Source organism: Mirounga angustirostris, unplaced genomic scaffold (genome assembly GCF_029215605.1).
Source record: "Mirounga angustirostris isolate CCGP_5_RB_7025 unplaced genomic scaffold, mMirAng1.0.hap1 SCAF_1, whole genome shotgun sequence".
In the NCBI taxonomy this organism is placed as follows: domain Eukaryota; kingdom Metazoa; phylum Chordata; class Mammalia; order Carnivora; family Phocidae; genus Mirounga; species Mirounga angustirostris.
The window spans coordinates 61,246,935-61,266,988 of NW_026991709.1; the positions used below are offsets into that span (position 1 = coordinate 61,246,935).

Here is a 20,054-nt window from a genome sequence, read left to right on the forward strand (position 1 = left end):
AGAGACTGGTTTAATATTCTGATAATTGCTGTTTACAAATTTTAACAGTTGAACTTTCAGGTAAATTAAAGTCATTTTATAAAAAATAAAATAAGGAAACATGCATATAAAAAATAAAGCAAAAATGCTGAAGTTGGTGAAAGAGACTGGGTTCAGCAAGATTGGGAAATAATGATTTACCTAGATATATTGAGGGATGCCATTCATTACTTGACCTCATATTTAGTGGCAGCAGAGATTATCTGAATTGTAAGCACAGCAAATCAGACATTCAAGTTCTTTTACTTCATTATTTCTGGGAAAGGTAGGTGATACAAAAAGTAAGGAAGTGGTACAAACAAAGCAATTTAGGAATAGCAGATTTACCCACAGGTAAAGCCCATGGACACTGCTACTCCACTCCCATTTTACTGGAGATGACCTCTGATGATACTGAGGGAGTCAGCCGGAAGTTCTTATATCAAATAGCTGGGGATACTTAGTCCTGTCAGGGCTCAGAGGGAGCCAGGACTGGAGGGTTCAAGGCCTAGGATATTTCAGTCCTCAGAGTAGAAAGAGAACCAATAGGAAGCATGAATTTGGAGACAGTATCATGTTTTACTCATTGGGGGAGTAAACAAAGTAACAATTTGAGCCATATTGAACAGTGTAAGAAATGAGTCCCCCATTTGACCGAATCAATCTTATCTATCTCTATGAAACTGCATGAATATAAAAGTATCTTTCTAAGACTAGATTTGTCTTAATATTGATCTACATAGGGGGCGCCTGGGTGGCTCAGTTGGTTAAGTGACTGCCTTAGGCTCAGGTCATGATCCTGGAGTCCCGGGATCGAGTCCCACATTGGGCTCCCTGCTCAGCGGGGAGTCTGCTTCTCCCTCTGACCCTCCCCCATCTCATGCTCTCTCTCTCTCTCTCATTCTCTCTCTCAAATAAATAAATAAATAAAATCTTTAAAAAAAAATATTGATCTACATAGGAAGATGAAAGGCCTAAATAGATCTTCCATTTTAATGAAACACAATCCCTCTCTCTTAACATGTTTGCAAATTCTCCAGTGGCAAGAAAGTAGTAGAGGTATGAATATTAAAACCCACTGAAAAATGATTAGATAATATATTTCTGAATGAAATTCTTCATAAGCAATCAAAGTTATAACGGATGCCAGGAAAATAAAATAAATAAATAAACACACACAAAATAAATTAGAGTAGAAACACAGAATATCAGAGAATGAAGGAACATTAGTGGTAGTATATGAGAAATCATCCATTTCAACCTTCTACTACATAAAGGTTTTTGGGTTTTGGTCCTTTTTAAATAACATTTCTTAATTGCGGTTACCTGGACTCTGCAAGGAAACCTATTCCACTTGGTAGAATAGCAAGGGACATTTATAAAATAAATATACCCACACCCAGATATAGATATAGATATATAATTACAGATCCTTATTTTACAGGTCCTTCTTATTTCATTCTTATACTAGCCTCCTGCGGTAAGAGGGTATTATACACATAGTATGACACAAAGCTATCCTCTTATTTTTGTGTTATACATGTGGCAGCAAGTTTGCTTCCCATGTTTTTTATCCAAATATTGAACATGGCCAAAGACAGACTGAGAGAATCCTTCACCACCGTCAGTCAGTATTTCTTTGGCATGATTATCCAATTAACTGAAAAAATCTAGCTCATTATAGACCAATAATCTGTTTATATGTCTATCAGGAGAAACTTGTCAAAATACAGATACTCAGAGTAAATGACATTTCCCTGATCTACCAGTCCAGAATTTTGTTTGTTTTAAAGAAATCTATTTACCATATTACAGTTTGTGCCCAAGGAACCCATATTGGCTCCTAGTGGTCACTGCTTCCTTTTTAAAATGCTCTAGTATTTAGGCTTTTGTTGTTGTTATTGATTTAATATCATTTCCCCCTTTTAACTAGGACAATATTATATGTCACCAATATTGTGAAATGGTTTCTGTTTTCTACAGGGTTTCAAATGTTAGCAATAGTATGTCTATAATCATACTACTGAGTTGTTTTATTGCTCTGGATATAATGTATCTGAGTCTTACACCCAAATTTATTTCTATTATTCTAATCATTTCTTCACTTGCCTTGAATCTTTAATATTGAAAAGGGCATAAAAGCATAACTATGGTAATTTTACTTGATAAACAAATTGAAATTTAATTAAAATTCTTATTCTTCTCCTTCAGTGGCTAGTCTCTTATTTCAGCAAGCATGCCTGTTAACAGATCACAAGATCTCTTGGTGACTTAGAATGAAAGAAAATGGAAATTTAGTCTAGAATTGCGATGAGAAATATGAAGAATTGACTTCACTTTTTTTAAGTTGTTTCTCACTTAGCTAATACATCATTAATGTCTATCCTATAATCCAAATAAAAGAAATGTTATCTGATCTTATGTTACTCCTTAGGGACTAATAAGTATGTTAACCAAGATAGAATGAAATAAACATTAAGTCTGGAAAAAAAAAGAAACATTAAGTCTGACTTCTCTTACAAAATAATTTTGGCACGTGCATAATGATTAATTAAAAAATAAAACACATTAAAACAAATTTAAAAAGACATCACATGATGCTTCTTATATATTGTACCTATTAATATACTTGATAACCTGGAAAATTATTTTTCTGCAATAAACTTCTCCACATGGGTGCATCAAATTAAATTAGATTCCTATTAAAGTATACTATGACCCAAGTTAACAATAATATTCAGATTCATATTATATGTATGTAAATTTATTGCACATATAAAAAAGCACATGTATGCTTTTGCTTTTTATATATTATTATAAGCAAAATAAACTAAATGTTTTTTTAAATCTGTGTTCAAAAAATCCATACAATTTAATTAAGTACATTTATGACGTAATTTATTTACACATCATAACACATTCTATATAAATACATACTTTTATTTTTAGAAGAACTAGATTTTGAGTTGTTTTGTTTTTATACAAATATTAAGGCATTAATGCAAAAATATTTTTAAGTTTCCTATGCCATGACATTTATAAGATAATACAGTTTATTTTTTTTTTATTTGAGCATATCACTGTCCCACTTATGACATCACACATTTCTTCTAATGAACTCAATCATATTCAAAAACTAATGTCAGACTAGACCAACATCTTTGTTTAAGAGGTAAGTAGGAATTATACCCATTTTGGAGTTAAAACAATAAAAGCTAATTCCCAACTTTCTACAGTTAAGGTTTTGCAGAACTAAAGCCTAAATCCCTTGGTGTTCAATCTAGAGGTTTATCTGATCTATAGACTTTAGGCAGTTCCTTGAGGTGCTGATGATTTTAGATATAATTAGCTCATTATATTAGAGTAACAAAAGATAGAAGAGGGACTCCTGGGTGGCTCAGTGGATTGAACATCCAACTCTTGATTTTGGCTCAGGTCATGATCTCAGGGAAATTAGATCAAGCCACAAGTTGGGCTCCGTGCTCAGCAAGGAGTGTGCTTGAGATTCTCTCTCTCCCTCTCCCTTTGCCCCTCCCCTTGCTCACACACTCTCTCTCTCTCCCCCCTCTCTAAATAAATAAATATTTTTAAAATGCATTTAAAAATATAGAATAAAGGTCAGAAAGTCAAAGAAAAATCCATCTGCTAAGTCAATGATTCTGCAATAAAAAATGCTGATCTTAAGATATGCTCTTATAATTACATCATGAACATGCATAAGATGACAACCATCTTAGTTATCTCAAGACAAGGATCAGCTAAAAATTGGCAACCACAGGTGACTCAAACCCCATAAAACAAACAGGTCTGATATAGATGTGCTAGAGTGAAGTATGACTGAAGAAGCACAAAAATTAGAAATTAGGAAACCAAGTAATTTTCCCAATCAATATTTTACATGTATACATTTGGCTATGCATGACTTGGTGCTGAACTGCATGACTCAGTTTTGTCTATATTGTTCCTAGCAGAGAAGTGTGGCAAATAGTAGCGTGACTAAAGCACTATTTTAGGAAAGATACTATTAACTTTTGATAATTTCAAAATATAGAAACTCAATATAGAAATGCATTGCCAAAAAAATTATAATGGAATAAATAGTAATGCATTATTGTATGAGAAGCTGGGTTTCATTTTCCTCAGTTATAGGCTTGTCCTCTGACCTCATATAAATAATGCCTTTGTGCCTTATGGCAAAACATACAGAGAGAATTTGGGATTATTAAAAAGTCCACTGTAGGGGTGCCTGGGTGGCTCATTCAGTTAAGCGTCTGCTTTCTGCTCAGGTCGTGATCCCAGGGTCCTGGGATTGAGCCCCACATCCGGCTCCCTGCTCAGGGGGAGCCTGCTTCTCCCTCTCGTCCCTGCTTGCACTCTCTCTCTCTATCTCTGTCACTATCTGTCTCTCTCTCTCTCAAATAGGTAAATAAAATCTAAAAAAAAAAAAAAAAAATAGTCCACTGTACATTCAAGTTTGAATTTCACCAGGAGTGAGTAAAGAGCTCAACACTGCAAAACCCAAGTCAGCATCATTGTTCAGTATGAATAATTACTTTGAGTCAAATGAGTGCAAGTGATCTGTACTTTGTCTCATTTCACAAGAAAATAGAACAGATGAGGTGACTATACCTGTTGCACAACAATCCTGCCAACCGTAAGTAACTCCCAAATCCTCAACTTAGTCCCTAAAAGTTCACAGCCACCTCTAGAGGGAGAAAGCCTCAACAGTTATCAGAAGGTATATTCCTTCTCTAAAACTACCGGAGATTCTGAGCTCTTCACGGACATTGGACATGACTCACCTCAGGAGCACTGAGTGACTCCTAGTTTTGTCAAAAGCTCATCCATCAGTGAATGGAGCATACTTTATCTGGGCACCTGTGACTAAAGTTTTGGGTTCCCCTAAAATGCTCCTATATGCCTTTCTCATACTCTAGAAAGCTGTGCTTAAAAAGAGTAGCTGCGATGGGAAATGTTGGGGGTGTTTCTAGCCAAGCCCCTTATCCCCCTAACCAATGATCAGAAAATAATCCATCTCTGATTTTACTACTTAACCTTCTTCAACCACACATTTATAACTTCCCTAGTAGTGGTTGGTTGTATCACTAACATATCTTGCTTCATCCCTGTCTCCTTCAAACTTATTTCTTCTTCCATAAACCAATTTCTGATCTGCTTGATTTACAGTATGACTACCCCCTCTGTTTAATTCAGTGAATAAATGCTTATCTGAGCACCTACAGGTACTAAGCTAAATTCTTGGATGGAAAATTAAAGTAGATGAGACATCTGTCTTTGAAGGACTGATAGTACATTTGAGACAAGAAAAGAGTGCCTTTAAAGTGAGTAAATGCTAAGTTGAGGTATGCATATACCCAGCAATCCCACTTCTAGGCATATATCTGAAGGAAATCAGTGTCCTAAAGAAGTATCTGTAGTCCCATATTCACTACAGCATTACTCACAATAGCCAGGATATGGAAATAACCCAAGCATTCATAGATGAATAAATGGAAATAGAAAACATGAGATGTATCTATATCTACATCATTTATATCTATCTATCTCTGCCTACACACACACACACACACACACACACACACACTGGAATGTTATTTAGCTATAAAAATGTTTTAAATCTTGCCATTTGCAACAGCATGGGTAAACCTGGGGGGTATTACGCTAAATGAAAAAAAGGTAGATAAAAGCAAATACTGTACAATCTCAATTATATATGGAATCTAAAAAAGGTCTAAGTCAGGGCGCCTGGGTGGCTCAGATGGTTAAGCGTCTGCCTTCGGCTCAGGTCATGATCCCAGGGTCCTGGATCAAGTCCCGCATCGGGCTCCCTGCTCCGTGGGAAGCCTGCTTCTCCCTCTGCCTCTGCCTCTCTCTCTCTCTCTCTGACTCTCATGAATAAATAAATAAAAAAATAAAATAAAATAAATAAAATAAATAAAAATAAAAAAGGTCTAAGTCATAAAAACAGAGAATAGAATGGTAGTTGCCAGGGACTGGAAGGTGGTGGAAATGGGGAGATATTGGTCAAAGCGTAAACTTCCAGCTATAAGATGAATACATTCTGGAGATCTAATGTACATGATGGTGACAATGGTTCATAATGCTGTGTTGTAATGTGAAATTTGCAAGAGAGTGGATCCTGGGTGTTCTTATCACACACAAAGAAAGGTAGCTAAGTGAAGTGATAGATGTGTTAATTAACTTGATTGTACTAATCATTTATAATGTGTGTGTGTGTGTGTATAAAATCATCACACTGTACAGCTTAAATATATAAAATTTTATTTATCAATTGTACCTCAATAAAGCTAGGAGAGAAAAAACCAGATATTCAGAGAGGCTATCACCAATAATAGAGTACTTAGTCCGGTCTGGGAGAATAAAAGATTCCTGAATGAGATATCACCAAAACTAGCCTTGAGCCTGGAAGCAGCAAGGAGGTAACCTAGCAAAGAAATATGGTTGGAAAGAGTGGAGTGGGGGGGGGGAGAGAAGGTTCTAGGTAGAGAGAGTTTCATGAACAAAGGTAAGAGACGTAAGTGTGTGTGAACACACATTCACATGCTCATGAACAGAGAATGTAAGTGGTTCGGAATTAGTAGATGCAATGAGGTAGCAGGGCATGGAGAGTTATCCAAGCTAAGGACCTCTGACTTTATGTTGTAGATAATGAGAAGACTTTGAAGGATCTGGTGATATTTCCAGATTTATACTGGAAAACAATAGGCCTGGGATAGTCAGGCGAGGTCAGATCCATGATTCTGCCAACTACATGGGGTCTGAAAGGATTAAGCAGAATAAAGATGTAATCTAGCAAAGTTGCCTAAGTCAGGCAGAAGCAAGTAGTGTTAATTCTTACCTCATTTCAGACCTCTATCTCTATCTTTTCCCCACCTCATTAGACCACGTTTTATGATCCCAAACAAGTTTAAAAAGATGGAGTTCAGTGCTCTGAGATTTATCTTCGTGTTACCCCTTGGTTACAACAGCTTTGATACAGAGCTTCAGTTGTATCCTTGACCAAGTTAGCTATCTTGGTAGTATGTCTGGGGTGTAAGTCCCTTATTACTGAGGGCTCTGTCATGTGTAAGCCAGCCCTTATCCCATGGACTTTGTTCTGCTCTGAGCCTCTGCCTTGTGGCTAAGTCTCTGTACGAGCTGAGCGGACATACCTCACTGTGACACCTGTCTGCCTACCTGTAGGGGTCACTCTGACTTGCTAACCTGTTATTTTCCCCTTACTGTGCTTTGTCCTTTTTTTGGTGTAACATGTTGGACCTCCGTTGGCTCCCCTGCTAAAAAAGCTTCATGAAACCTTGTTCTACATGACACACAAGAAACCCCCTAGGCACTTGTAGTAGAACTCAGTATCCAGTGCCTCCACCATCCCAGGAAACTGGTCTATATCTATGTCCAGTTCCTCCCAGTGACCACCATCAGCCCCACTGTTAGCCCAAAATAAATTCTGTACAAATTAGGAAATAAATTTTACCTTCCTCAAAGAATTTTAAGTGTAATCTACAATGACTACAATGGGTAGAGCACCCCTTGAAGTTGTGTAAAGGATAGCCTACAAACTGAAAGCAGAGGCTTGGACCATGATCTCACTGTGCAGTCATCCTCATCAGGATCTCTAAGAGGGACAAGTAATAAGAGACTTAACCAGGTAGAAAGTCATAAGTAACAATAAGGAGGTAGTAGGGCTGAGGAACCCAAGTCAAATACTGGGGTAAAGAGTAAGAATTCAGATAAGAAATCTGAATAATGGGCAGAGTATCAGAAACAAAAAGGAAAATAAAACAAAACTTAAAAAAATGTTATATAGATTCTGCAAAGTACAAGACTGGCTTTGCAAATATGATAAGATGGAAGCTGCAAGTGAAGAAATAAAACCTATGTGGTTAAGAGAGATGATAGTAGACATGTAAACAGTAAAATATTTACTGAAAACTTCCTCCTTGACCAGCACTAGCTGGAGGATCATTCATAGGAAAGCTCAGCTTTGATTTTCAGGGATGAGAGAGAGAAAACAGGAAAGGAAGAAGAGGGGAAAGGAGGAGAGATGAGAGATAGAGAAAGAAGGGGAGAGAAGCATGGAAAAAGGAAGAGGCAGGAGAGGAGGCAAGTGGAGGGGAGGGGAAAGATAGAGAGGGGAGGAAAGAAGGCAGAGAAAGGGAAAGGGAAAGACACTTTTGGCGTAATTTTAAAGAGCATATCATGAGATAGCATGAAAACCAGGAAGATAACTTCAGTGCTACTGTGGAATAAAAATCTCTGAATGAGAAATAGGAGACATGAATTCTAGTTCTAATCACTCGCATCTTTAGACAACCAACTAAATTTTTCTCTTCTCAGTTATATCAATTTATTATTATTTTTTATTTGAGAGAGAGAGAGAGAGAGCATAAGCTGGGGGGAGAAGCAGACTCCTTGCTGAGCATGGAGCCCGACGCGGGGCTCGATCCCAGGACCCTGGGATCATGACCTGAGCCGAAAGCAGACACTGAGCCACCCAGGCACCTCCTCAGTTACATCACTTTAAAATGAGATGGTGGGGGTGCTTGGGTGGTACTCATCTTAGGTCATGATCTCACTGGGGAGTCTGCTTCCCTTATCCCTCTCCTTCTGCCCCCTCCCCCTGCTTGCACACTCTGTCTCTATCTCTGTCTCTCTCTCTAAGTAAATAAATATATAAAAATAAATAAATAAATGAATAATAAAAGAAATGAGATGGTGGATTGCCTAATCTCCAAGGCCTTTCCTATTCTAGATTGCCACAGGTTTATCCTATAGTAATTAACAAAATCTGAGGGAAAGTGTTTTCTTTTGTGAAGGTTAATCACTCATTAACTTGAGGTTATGTTTTGATTACAAGTGACTACAAAAAAGTGTTCACTCACCCTGTACTCCTGATAAGAAACTCAACTAATATTCTAAGATACATGTAACTTTAAATGACTTTAAAGGGGGAAAAATGATACAAACATGGAGCAGATGGCCATCCTGACCATAGATATAAAAACAAAAAGCTCATTTTATCAAATTTCCTACTGTTCTAAAGGTTATTTCCTACTATGAATATAATGACAGTGATTTTATTAAGAGCTTATATTTTATGCAATTTTTCAGTTTATAAAACACTCTAATACATAGTAGGTCATTTGATCATCATAAAAATAATTTGTGTAGTAAGCCAAGTAAGTGTCAGTTATTCTCATTTAATAGATCAGACGATTTCAAGCTACTTAGATCTAGGTCTTCTGAGTACTTGTTAGGGCATTCTGAACTAATTACCCCCTTGAGAGTCTTTACCTATGACACAAAGACTTGACCCTAAGTTTCAGCTAAAGATTGATCACCATGTAAAACTGAGATTAAGTCCACAAACAGATAACTATCATATTGTAAATCATATATTTGTGTATATGGCAACGTAAGTGCACACAATTAAGCCTGTTTGAATAAGTAATCACTGAAGACATTTTCCTTACCCAAATATTATCTCTTTTCTCTCTTAGAGATAGCACTGAAAAAACATAGTAGAACTGTTTTGTGTCTTGCCTAATATAAATGAAAGTGAGAACACGAGACAATAACCTTTCAAAAACCAAGTTTTAATGCTATTTCAATAGATACTATGTAAAGTGGATCCATTTTAAAATAAAGTCACTCCATTTTCTATGACACTGTAGTTATGGGATCGTGTGGTAAAGAAATAGATCTATGATGGTCTCATTCTTCTCTCCCAATTCAATTTGTACATCTCTGCTGTTGACATATTTCTCAAGCCATACAACATGAATGACTTTAATTTTTTACTACATAGCCATTAAGCACTGCCCCAAAGGTGTTTTGTAAAAGAGATTCCTCAACTGATAAAGCAGTGGTTCTCAACTCTATATACATATCAGAATCATTTAAAAATATATATATATATCTATGCCAGGCCCTACCAAAACTAATTAAATAAGAATTTCTGGAAGTAGAAAATATGTGGCTTCAGTATTTTTTGAAAGGTCTCCAGTTGACTGTAATGTACAGCCATGGTTGTGAACCATCTCAAGCAGCACTTCTCCAACTTTAAGGTGCTTGTGAATCACTAGGGGATCTTGTTAAAATGCAGATTCTGTTCTGTTAGGTCTGGGATAGACCCTGAGATTTTGGATTTTAAAAAGCAACTGTGTGATACCTAAAGTACTCATCTGCAGAACACACTTGTAATAGCAAGAGTCAGTGGTTCTCAAAGTGTGGCCCAGTCTTGCTCATTAACATCGTCAAGAACTTGTTAGAAATGCGAACCTCAGACCCTACCAGAGACCTACTGAATCAGAAACTCTGTAGGTAGAAGCCAAGCAATCTGTGTGATAACAAGCACTCCTGGTACACCTTCTGATACACCTTCAAGTTTGAGAAACACTGGTCTAAGCAAAAGAGCTTTCTAAAGTCAGAACAACCAGTTGAATGTGGTTGGAAAATGACTAGTATTTTTATACTTATGAGGCAGTTCACAATTGAACTTTATCTCTTCTGAGCTTCTTAAAACAACTCTGTACAGTAACTACAGTAACTAAAAAAAGGCAGTTTCAGCATTTTATAAATGAAACTGAAGCTCAAATATTTAAGGGATTTGTTCAAAGTCATGTAGCATACAAGGACGGAACCAAAATTAGAGCCCAGGTCTACTGAGTCGTACAAACTAACAAGCAGGACATTCTGAAAACAGGGCAAATGGCTGTAAGCCATAAGTAATAGCCTGAAGAGAAGGGCTCTCTAAGGTCCAAGCAAGCAATGACAGTAAGGGTTATCAGCACACAGGTAACTTCTTATCACATGAGTTACAGACATTTGTACCTGGAGCTCTCAGACCAAAGCAAAATACGCACTAATCCTCTTTTTGCCTGAGTTTGCTCTTATGTAGAACCAACTTCAAGAAACACAAATGGTTAGCCCTCACCCAACTAATTAAGTGGGTAAGTCAGTCAACTTTGGTTGTTCACCCCACAATTCTACAAATAATTCATTCAAAGTCAGATGACATAGAATGGAAAAACCACCTTAATATGTGTGTGTGGGGGGGGGTGTTTACATACTTATGTGTTTCATATTTATAAAAACACAAATGATCACAATTTGCATTTGTCACATGGGACTTGGCTGCTGTGTTCCTCTGTCCATAAATAACAACAAATGATACAATTCACAGGTACATCAATGTTAATAAGTGTAGCTAATATGCCATATTCCTAGACAAGATATAGTGTGCTATACTCTATCATTTATCAAATGTATTTGATCAAGGATTTAATGTGAAATCAACGGTCCTTAAAGTATCAGTAATAACCAATAAATGTTGATTAGTGATTTAGCCACAGAGAAGGAAACCTTCATAATTGTCACAAACTTTCCCCAAAGACCCATGCCCACAAAGTTTGTTTTCAAATAGTGAATTACAAGTGGTAGAAAAATCACATATTGTGTCAGAAATATGTTTGAGTGTTGACACTCTCTTTGTAAATGTAGGTGTTCCAGATGCCTTATAGAAGAGAAGCCTTTTTTCCCTTGAAATTTGCACAAAATTCTCACACTGCACTGTCAAATAATCATTTCTTTTGTGTTGTTTCCTCTTTTTCTCCTAGTGTAAAGACAAGGGAATAAAGACCCAGAATTTTGATAAATTAAAAACTTAGCTATACTGAACTTAGATACTTAATTTCTTATACCTAACTCTTATTAAGTACATTCACATTTAAATGGGAAAAATGCTATCACCATAGAAAGTATTATAGTATCTTCCAAACATCAAATAGGGTCAGAATTGTGAAACAGATAAAATTTCAATACCTCAAATTTAAAATATTTAAATCCACAATAGTATGAAACCTCTGCATTTTATCATATATGCACTTACACAACACGTAAAAATATGCGTATATATATCATTTTTACAAAGTTACCTTTTGAACAGATACATTAGGATCAATTATTTTATAATTATCTTTCTAGACATATGCTACTGATATTAAAAATATAGTCAGTGGGACTGTTAAAAATGAAAATTTAAAGGCTAGATTAGAACACTATCTATTTCCATTTTTCCTTTGACTTATCAAGAGAGCCACATGATTTCAACCTGCCAAGATTAACCAGGAGATGAATCTCTTTGGGAGCCTGTGTGCAGGGGTAGAAAGTTAGAAAAACCAGTGCTAGAAACGTGTCTAGTAATTGATGAACTCCTGCACCTGTTGGGGGTGGCAGTGAGGCAGGTGGGCTCTGTTCAGAAAAACACCTGAGGCACTCCCGTAAGTCAAGTCCTGTGGGTATGTCCTACACTTTACCGTGCATACAAATATAAATAAGGATTCTGGTTCAGTATCTAGGAAGAAACCCATGTGCAGCTGCTGCCACTGGTCTCTGGATCATACTTTGACTCTATGCCCTAAGATAGAAGATGGTGTGTGGTTTCCTTTAGCTCTTTAAGGATCTCATAAAGAACCTCTTGAGATCTAGATTCTTGTCTGGGAAACACCAGGGTGAGGTTGGTATACATGAGAGTATTTCTCTTTCCATCCTGTTCTATCACCTTCATTCTATAGTCTTTTGTTGTTTTTTTCCCCCAAAAGATAGAAATTACAAAGTAAGACCCCAAGACTAGTATTCATCTCCTATCATAATTATACAAAAATAAGCACCAGTTCCCCAAAAATATACTTTTTCTTTCCATGGGAGTAAGGCAGTCAAGGTAAATGTTTTGAGGATGGTCAGCCAAACTCCTGTCACTGGACCACCAGAATTATAAAACCTTCCTTGTCTCCTTTTGCCATTTCAGATTATTCGGGGCCACAGATTCACTGAGAGAATTTTTTTTTTTTTTTTCTCCTTGCCATTTCACTTTCTCAGTGCCAAACATCTACTGTGGCTTCCAATGAATCAAGTTCTCCTTCCTCTCCTCCCCTGGAAGCTCATGCTCCCAGTAAAATGTCACAAATAAAGTAGAAGCAAGTATTTCTCAGGCTAGACTTGTAAACAGAAAGCAAGAAAACCATTCTTTACCGGGAAACTGACCCACAAAGCTTACTGGGCTCAGTTAAAGAGATTGAGAGGAAGGTCAGCTAAGAAAACAAAGGGAACTCTCTCCATAGTTACTTCTGATAGAGCTCCATCAACCCAGAAATAAAAGCCTTGTCCAAGGCAAAGGATATTTGAAAAAAAGAGGGCACATTAGGTGAGGTCTGGAAAAGCAACAGACTCTCACAGGTGACTTCTCCACAAGCTCTGTTTGTCTACTCTTTCCCAGTGAATAACTGCTTCTATATTTATTCTCATTTCTCACTCCCTCCATTTCCACACCGTAATGTCTACTAAAGTGTAATGCTTAAAAACTCCATTTGTTTTAAGCCAGAGACACATGAAAGCACATCGATATCATATGTAGATATTTATGTAGTAAGATACCTCTCATAGACATAGACTTTTATGCATATGCTATATGAGAATATAAGAATATCCTTTTCTTCTGAATTAACATTTAAATGTTTACCTAACTCTTTAATAACTGTAGCTTAAGATACGGGTGATGCTGACTTACCAAGTTCATGGGCATTTAAATAAAAACTCACACATTCAGGGTATTCACTTTCCCCATATTCAGTCTCACAATCAGCAAACACAATCTTCTTGGGGATAGCATAAATTTATGTAGAGTGCTTCACTAGTAAAGGGTTAATGATGTTAGGGAGTATGAATGTGAGCGGTTGAGATGGCATGCTTAAGTGTTTGCAAAAAACATTTTCTGCATCATATCCAAATCCCTTTGCAAACAGAAAAATTACTCTATAAATCTTATTACTCCATGTGGATAAATCACACATGCAGGTTTACAGGGCTGGAAATCTGGTAGGGAAAATCTGCTTTGGATAGTAGGATCTTTGGGATTCAGAATCACTCAAGAAACGAAGAAAGGAGGTTTTTCTTAGTTTTTACAATCTGTAGCAACACACACACACAACACAACACACAACACATACACAGTCCTCTCTAACAAAGCTAGAGATCCCAAAGCAGGACACTGTGACAGCCAACCAAATTTATTTCTGAGGAAAGGAAAGAAAACTTTGCTGCTGTAGGCAGCTCTGCTAGAGAACTGCTCCCTGATGCCCCAGGGTTTATGCACTATCAGCTCCTTGCACACAGATTAGAGGTTTACTTTCTATAGTTTACTGTTTTTTATTGCCGCAACAAGCAATATTAACTGTATGGACAGACTGACACTGCCATTTTATTTGGACAAAATGAGATTTTAAAGGATCTCCAAGGAAAACATTTTTTTTCCACTCTTTTTTTTTTTTTTTTTTTTGGTATCTGATAGAAATTTAAGAAAGCTAGAAAAAAAGACTAGGGGTATGTGCAGTGGGTGGAGGAGGGGAAGAGAGAAGAGAAACATAGGAAAAGAAGCTTGAAGCTTTTTTAGAAATAGAATTATGGCTAGGTTCCTTCTGAGTTTCTCCAGCTCACTCTCCCTTATAGGGGTCAAACTCCCAAGGACTGGGACTCTCCCTGCCCAAATTTCAATCCCAAATTATATTTCAGAGTTTGGCAGAGCCACACAGAGATAGGACTTTAAGGTCAATAATCAATTTGAAATACCCATTTTACACCAGGTTAATTCTTGCCTAACCTTTGCGCTGAATACTCCTATTCTTAAATATCAGCAATTTGGCAAGTTCCTTTTTTTTTTTTCTTCTCTACTTTCATGTGTTGATGTCTATCCACATTCCAGAAAAGGCTCAGTAACCAACCGAAGTTCTAAGATTGATTTATTGCCCTCGATGTCAATTAGATGATCCTTACAGAAAGTCTCCAGTCGGAACTACTGCTGGGGCAGAGCAAGAGCCTTGATGCACATATATTCTCTCTCTCTCTCTCTCTCTATCTCACACACACACACACCATAGAGAATGCAGTACTGTGTACCACTCTCTGAGTGCCATAATTCAACAACTCTTCTTTCCCATTTAAAGAACCCCAACAAAACTCTTAAGTGTAAAGCATCTGAAATTACCAAAGGAAGAATCCTGCCCAAATGTCACTAATACCATAGGTGAAGTTAGGCTTTCTTGGTAAGAGAAACAAGGTCCTAAGAAACCAAACAACATTTAACCAACATTGCTGGTCCTTGACGGGAAACAGAATTCCCTTGAAAATTGTTGGGCCACTCAGTAAAAGGCGCGTGTGCATGCACGGCACACACACACACACACACACACACGCCTGCAGCATCAGAAGCTGGAGTTGAAGATCACATACACACAAACACACACACACATACACACACACAACCCGTCTCGCGCACAGCAGAAAAGTTGCCCGAAAGCCCTACCTGAGGATGGCTGTGTCCCCCTGCCTCACGGTGATGTTGTCCGTGCCTCGGTTAAAATCCACGCTGCGAACAGGCAGTCCTGTGGGGAGAAGGCAGAGCAATCTCAGTAGGACTAGCGGCAACTGTTTCCGATCGGGCTGAACTCTGCCGACCATCGTGGCCACGCCGAGGTGCAGGTCCGGGTGTACTCTGGAGGGTGTGTGCGTGCTGCTCACGCCGAGAGGGCTTTACAAACACAGGGCTTTCATCAACAGCCGAGGCAGAACGGGCTTTCCCAGTTTGTGCTCCTTTCCACTTTGCCTCTCTTTTCCCGGCTCAGTCTCTCTTCCCCTAAGACTTAACAAAGCCCTCATAAAACCCAAGCGGGGGGGGGGGGGGGGGGTGGATAGCCAAAGGAGCACAATTTAAAAAGAGAGAGTACAAATATAAAACCCTCCAGAAAAGATGAAGAGAAAGCTGCAAAAGGAAGGTGTTCTTCTCTGGTCTCTCTGTGGCTGGATGCTCCTTTGCCAGTGTCTGAGCTGAGCTCCTTCCCTCCCTAACCCACTTTCCCAGGCGGGCGGGCAGGCAGGCGAGGAAGCCGGCACCCAGCCTGCCAGGGAGCGTAAAGAAACCCACACAGCCGCGGCAGCAGCCCAGAGCCTCTCCCCCGCCCTTTCCTGTTTCTCCCTCCAGTCCCTCCCCTCCGCTCGCACTTCCCCCGCCCCCCGCGGATTTCAACAGCCCCTCCACGTCATCCCCTCCGCCCTCCCTCTGGCCTGGCCCCTCGCTTTGCACAACTGCCCCCTTCAGCAGCCGCCAGCCTCAGTGAAAGCCTGATGCGCCTTTAGGTTGTCAGGACAACAGCTCCATCTGAGGCCTGGCTGATTTCCTTAAGAAGAGGGAATGGAGCTTGGATGCGCTGTGCAAGAGAAAAGGGAGAAGGAGAGGGACTCGGGCTGTAAAAGCACAGGAGAAAGAGTGTGGGAAAGGGCCGGAGAAAGGGGGGGGAAAGAAGGAAAAGGAGCCGGGAAGGAGAGAAGGCAAGCGGGGACAGATGAAGGGAGTGAACCAGAGAAGGGTAAGAAAGCATGGGGAGTGGAGGGGTCCCGGTGCCCAAAGATGGGATGGGGCATGTAGAACAGAGAAGAAACTTGACAGGGGAGGCTAAGATTAAAAGCCAAAGTTGATTTCAAAACTAAATATTCCTGGCCACTGGCTTTCCATACTCACCTCTTGTTCATTCTTTCCTCTCTCCTGCACTTTCTTTTACAGGATTAAAAAGGTTTCTTTTCTCTCCTTCCTTTATCCCCTCCCCCTCTCGGAGCCCCCTTATGAAAGATGGATCGGAGACAATGCTGGTATTGAGTGGTCTGGAGTGTGAATGCCTGGTTTGTCTTTTCCAAGTGCCAGCCTCAGCAGCTGATTCCCAGTCCCTAAATCAACCTCACTCTCCAGGAAACCCTCTCTCAGTCCCACACGTGAGGAATGGTACTGAGGATCACTGTCTAAATATCATGTTGCTGTTGCTGCCTAGCTTGCTACTGCCACTGTTTCTCAAAATGTTCATATGTAAGGAAGAGATTGGTATATCAGAAAGCTTGTCATTTACAGGACCACACTGAGGCTATGTAGAGCACTCCCGCGAATGGCAGACAGGTTACCATCCTTTGTCATTCCTTCTACTCCAGGAGTCAAGCCAAGTGAGAAGGACCACAGGGGCTAACACTGTTAGTCACTCATGTGACAGCCCCACACTATTAGATATCTCCCTCACCCCAGATGCTGAGGATAAAAGATAGGGGTGGACCAGCCAAGGACTTTTTTGTTTGTTTGTTTTAAAATTGTGTTTATTTATTTGAATAGTTAAGGCACTGACATGGTGCAAAAATCCAGTGGTACAGAATGCTGCAGAGAGAATTGTAATTATCTTTCCTACTCCTGTCTTTAGGCAACCATTGCTCCTGTTTGGAGGCAACAAGTATTTCCAGTTTCTTATACAACGTTCCCTAAATCTTCAAGTATATACAAGTAAATACGCACGCATATTATGTCCACTGCTCTTAGTTACACAAAGGATTAGCCAAGGGCATGGGGTGGGAGGGAGAATATGTTTAGGAATTCTTATCAAGTCCCATCAGAGTACAAGCCCTAAGGAGGCATTTTCTGTGCTGACACCTGTCTTGTCCCCCCAGAATTCAAAGAATTTATCTGCTGAACTTTTTCAATTTGAAAGGAGGTACACTCTTACAGATTATGTGAGGAAAATAAGGAAAAAAATTGTGGTTTTTAAGTGTTTTGTACTATGTTGGTGCTGATAAGCAGGGCCCAGATAATAAACCAGTGATATTTCACCCCTAATTTTTAACTCAGCTGTTTAAAACTTGGAACCTCTTTTGCCACAAGAAATGATTAAGTCAAGTGGTTAGGTGAACTACAAAACCCATAACCCTTGGTTCCCAGTATCAATGGGAAAATGAACTTCAAGTGCCAAATGGAGATGCATGGATTACATAACTCTACGCAAAGATTGCAGGGAAAAGAGCACCCACCCTCACCCCCAGTGGGCTTCCTCTGAGCTTTTAGAAATGAAGGATAGTCTTAGATAGAACCTCTTCTTTGTGTGAGTGGTGTTTCTCCAATGTCAGGAGGAAGAAATAAAGACCCAAAGGCCTGGGGCCACTGGAAAATCTATTTCCATTGATGAGGCCAGGAGAATGGTATGAGACCCCATTCTCTCCCCATGGGAACTAGAGTATCAGTATCCTCTTGTATCAGTGGGCTACACTTTGAATGAAGAAATGAAGAGGTTTTTTTCCAGGGCAAGAAGGAAGTAAGGTGGGGTGGTAGCATATGATTTGCAGGAGATGCTGTATAAGGGTTGCTGACTAATGTCTATACAAGTAATCTCAAATTACCAAGAGGACTTGTCCAGTCTTCTAAGATGAAACATAAAGATTGACTGGGGTTCAAAATAATTCACACCAAAGTAACAGGAATGTGGAATTTGTAGCAAATCAATCAAATCTGGAGTTTGTCACTATCATTCTGAGAAAAGGATGTATTAAGTTAATCAGGATTGTAATCAGAAATGGAATAGACATGCCTAAGAAGATAAAATCATAAGTACATATTTACATAGAAAGAAATGATATAATATAATTAAAAGGTTTTTTTTAAATATTTTCATTAAAGTCCATTTATTGGTCACTTTTGTTAAACTAAATTGACTTACTCTTTTCCCTGGAAGTAAAACACAAAAAGACTACATTTTATTTTATTTATTTTTTTAAGAAGACTACTTTTTAAAAAATTCTCTAATTTAGACTGATAATTTATACCGGATTTCTGAAGAATTCCCCAAAAATGAAGTTTAACATATAAGTTAATTCTTAAGTGTTTGGCACAGGGGCAGCACTCTATAATTGATGAATGTGAGAACAGAGGAATGACTGAATGCCTAAGCCCACTCACGTGGCTTATCCCATCATTTATAAAGTAATAAATCTATTCGTGAGTGTACCACTGACTTGCATTTCAACTTTATGTTCTCTTGGAGTTTTTCCTCTTCTTACTCCCTTGTGGACTCCTTCTGGTTTTCTTGCCTCCAGGATCTCTCACTAAGATCTAATAAATTCTAATAAATCCAATAGTCTATATGTATATATACTGAGAAACTTATCTCATCCTAATGGTCACTCCCCCAAATGTATTCCAAAATGAACTCCTCTGCTTGCTTTCTTAAGAAATGTAAAGAAGGAAACACATAGATGAGTTACTGAAATTTATGCAAGCTATTTTTCTGTACACCACTAGATGCATTCTTCCAAGAGGGCAGCAAAAATGAATATACTTTCGGGTTATTTGTGAGGCAAGTATGGTTGTTAGCCATGTGAAACAGCCATCATCACCCAAGTAAGATGATCTTAACTACTACTCTAAAATAACACACTGCCTTCTAAAAGAGGCTTTAGAAGATTCTGGCACTCTCCAGGGACAAATGCTGCAGGAAAAACAAAAACTGGCTAATGTCTGAGCACCCTAAGAAACATGAAAGGTTTATTCTTCTGTTTAGCTTTGTAACGTAACAGGCTCACAGGAAATCCAGATGCAGCCTGGAATGTACAACTAATTTAGTTACATTGCTTGCATTTTATGCTAAACATGTCTATAATATTATTAATGTACCACTCTACGTTTCTACAGTTGTAAGGTCTTAATCATAATAACGCCATGCCTGTACTTTACTTTCATAAGTGGAATTAGCATTTCCATATGAACTAGAAATGCAGAAGTGTTAATACTTCTCCTTAGGATTCCTGCTATGACATTTTCAATGATTTCATCATAATTTAGCAATATTCAAGTATCTCAGTTTATGTTCATAAGCATGGCACCATCTCGTGTGAATTTCCTTCAGAATCTGGCTCCTTTGAATACGGTAGCTTATCCACATGTGCCTCACTGCCTAACAAAATCGATCAGCTTCAAGTCAGTTAAATGTTGTTCAAATCCTTACTACAGAACTCTCACTCAATCTGTAGTCTGCACAAATAAATTATTCTTTCATGGTTTGATTTTCGTTCATGCTTTTGCAGTATATTGTTACCATATCAGTCTTCTGCTTCTTCGTTCATTCATTCTGTTTTGGTAAGTATCA

The 20,054-nt window shown here is 38.5% G+C and overlaps 1 protein-coding gene across 1 annotated transcript in view; it reads right to left on the reverse strand.

Moving 5' to 3' along the window:
• LSAMP (limbic system associated membrane protein) overlaps positions 1-16,024 on the reverse strand; it is a 658,124-nt gene extending 642,100 nt beyond the window's left edge. The window contains exon 1 of the mRNA XM_045902916.3: positions 15,416-16,024. Within this exon, the coding sequence (XP_045758872.1) occupies positions 15,416-15,570 (155 nt within the window). The 5' untranslated portion in view covers positions 15,571-16,024. The remainder of the gene's footprint in view (positions 1-15,415) is intronic.
• Positions 16,025-20,054: the final 4,030 nt, after the last annotated feature.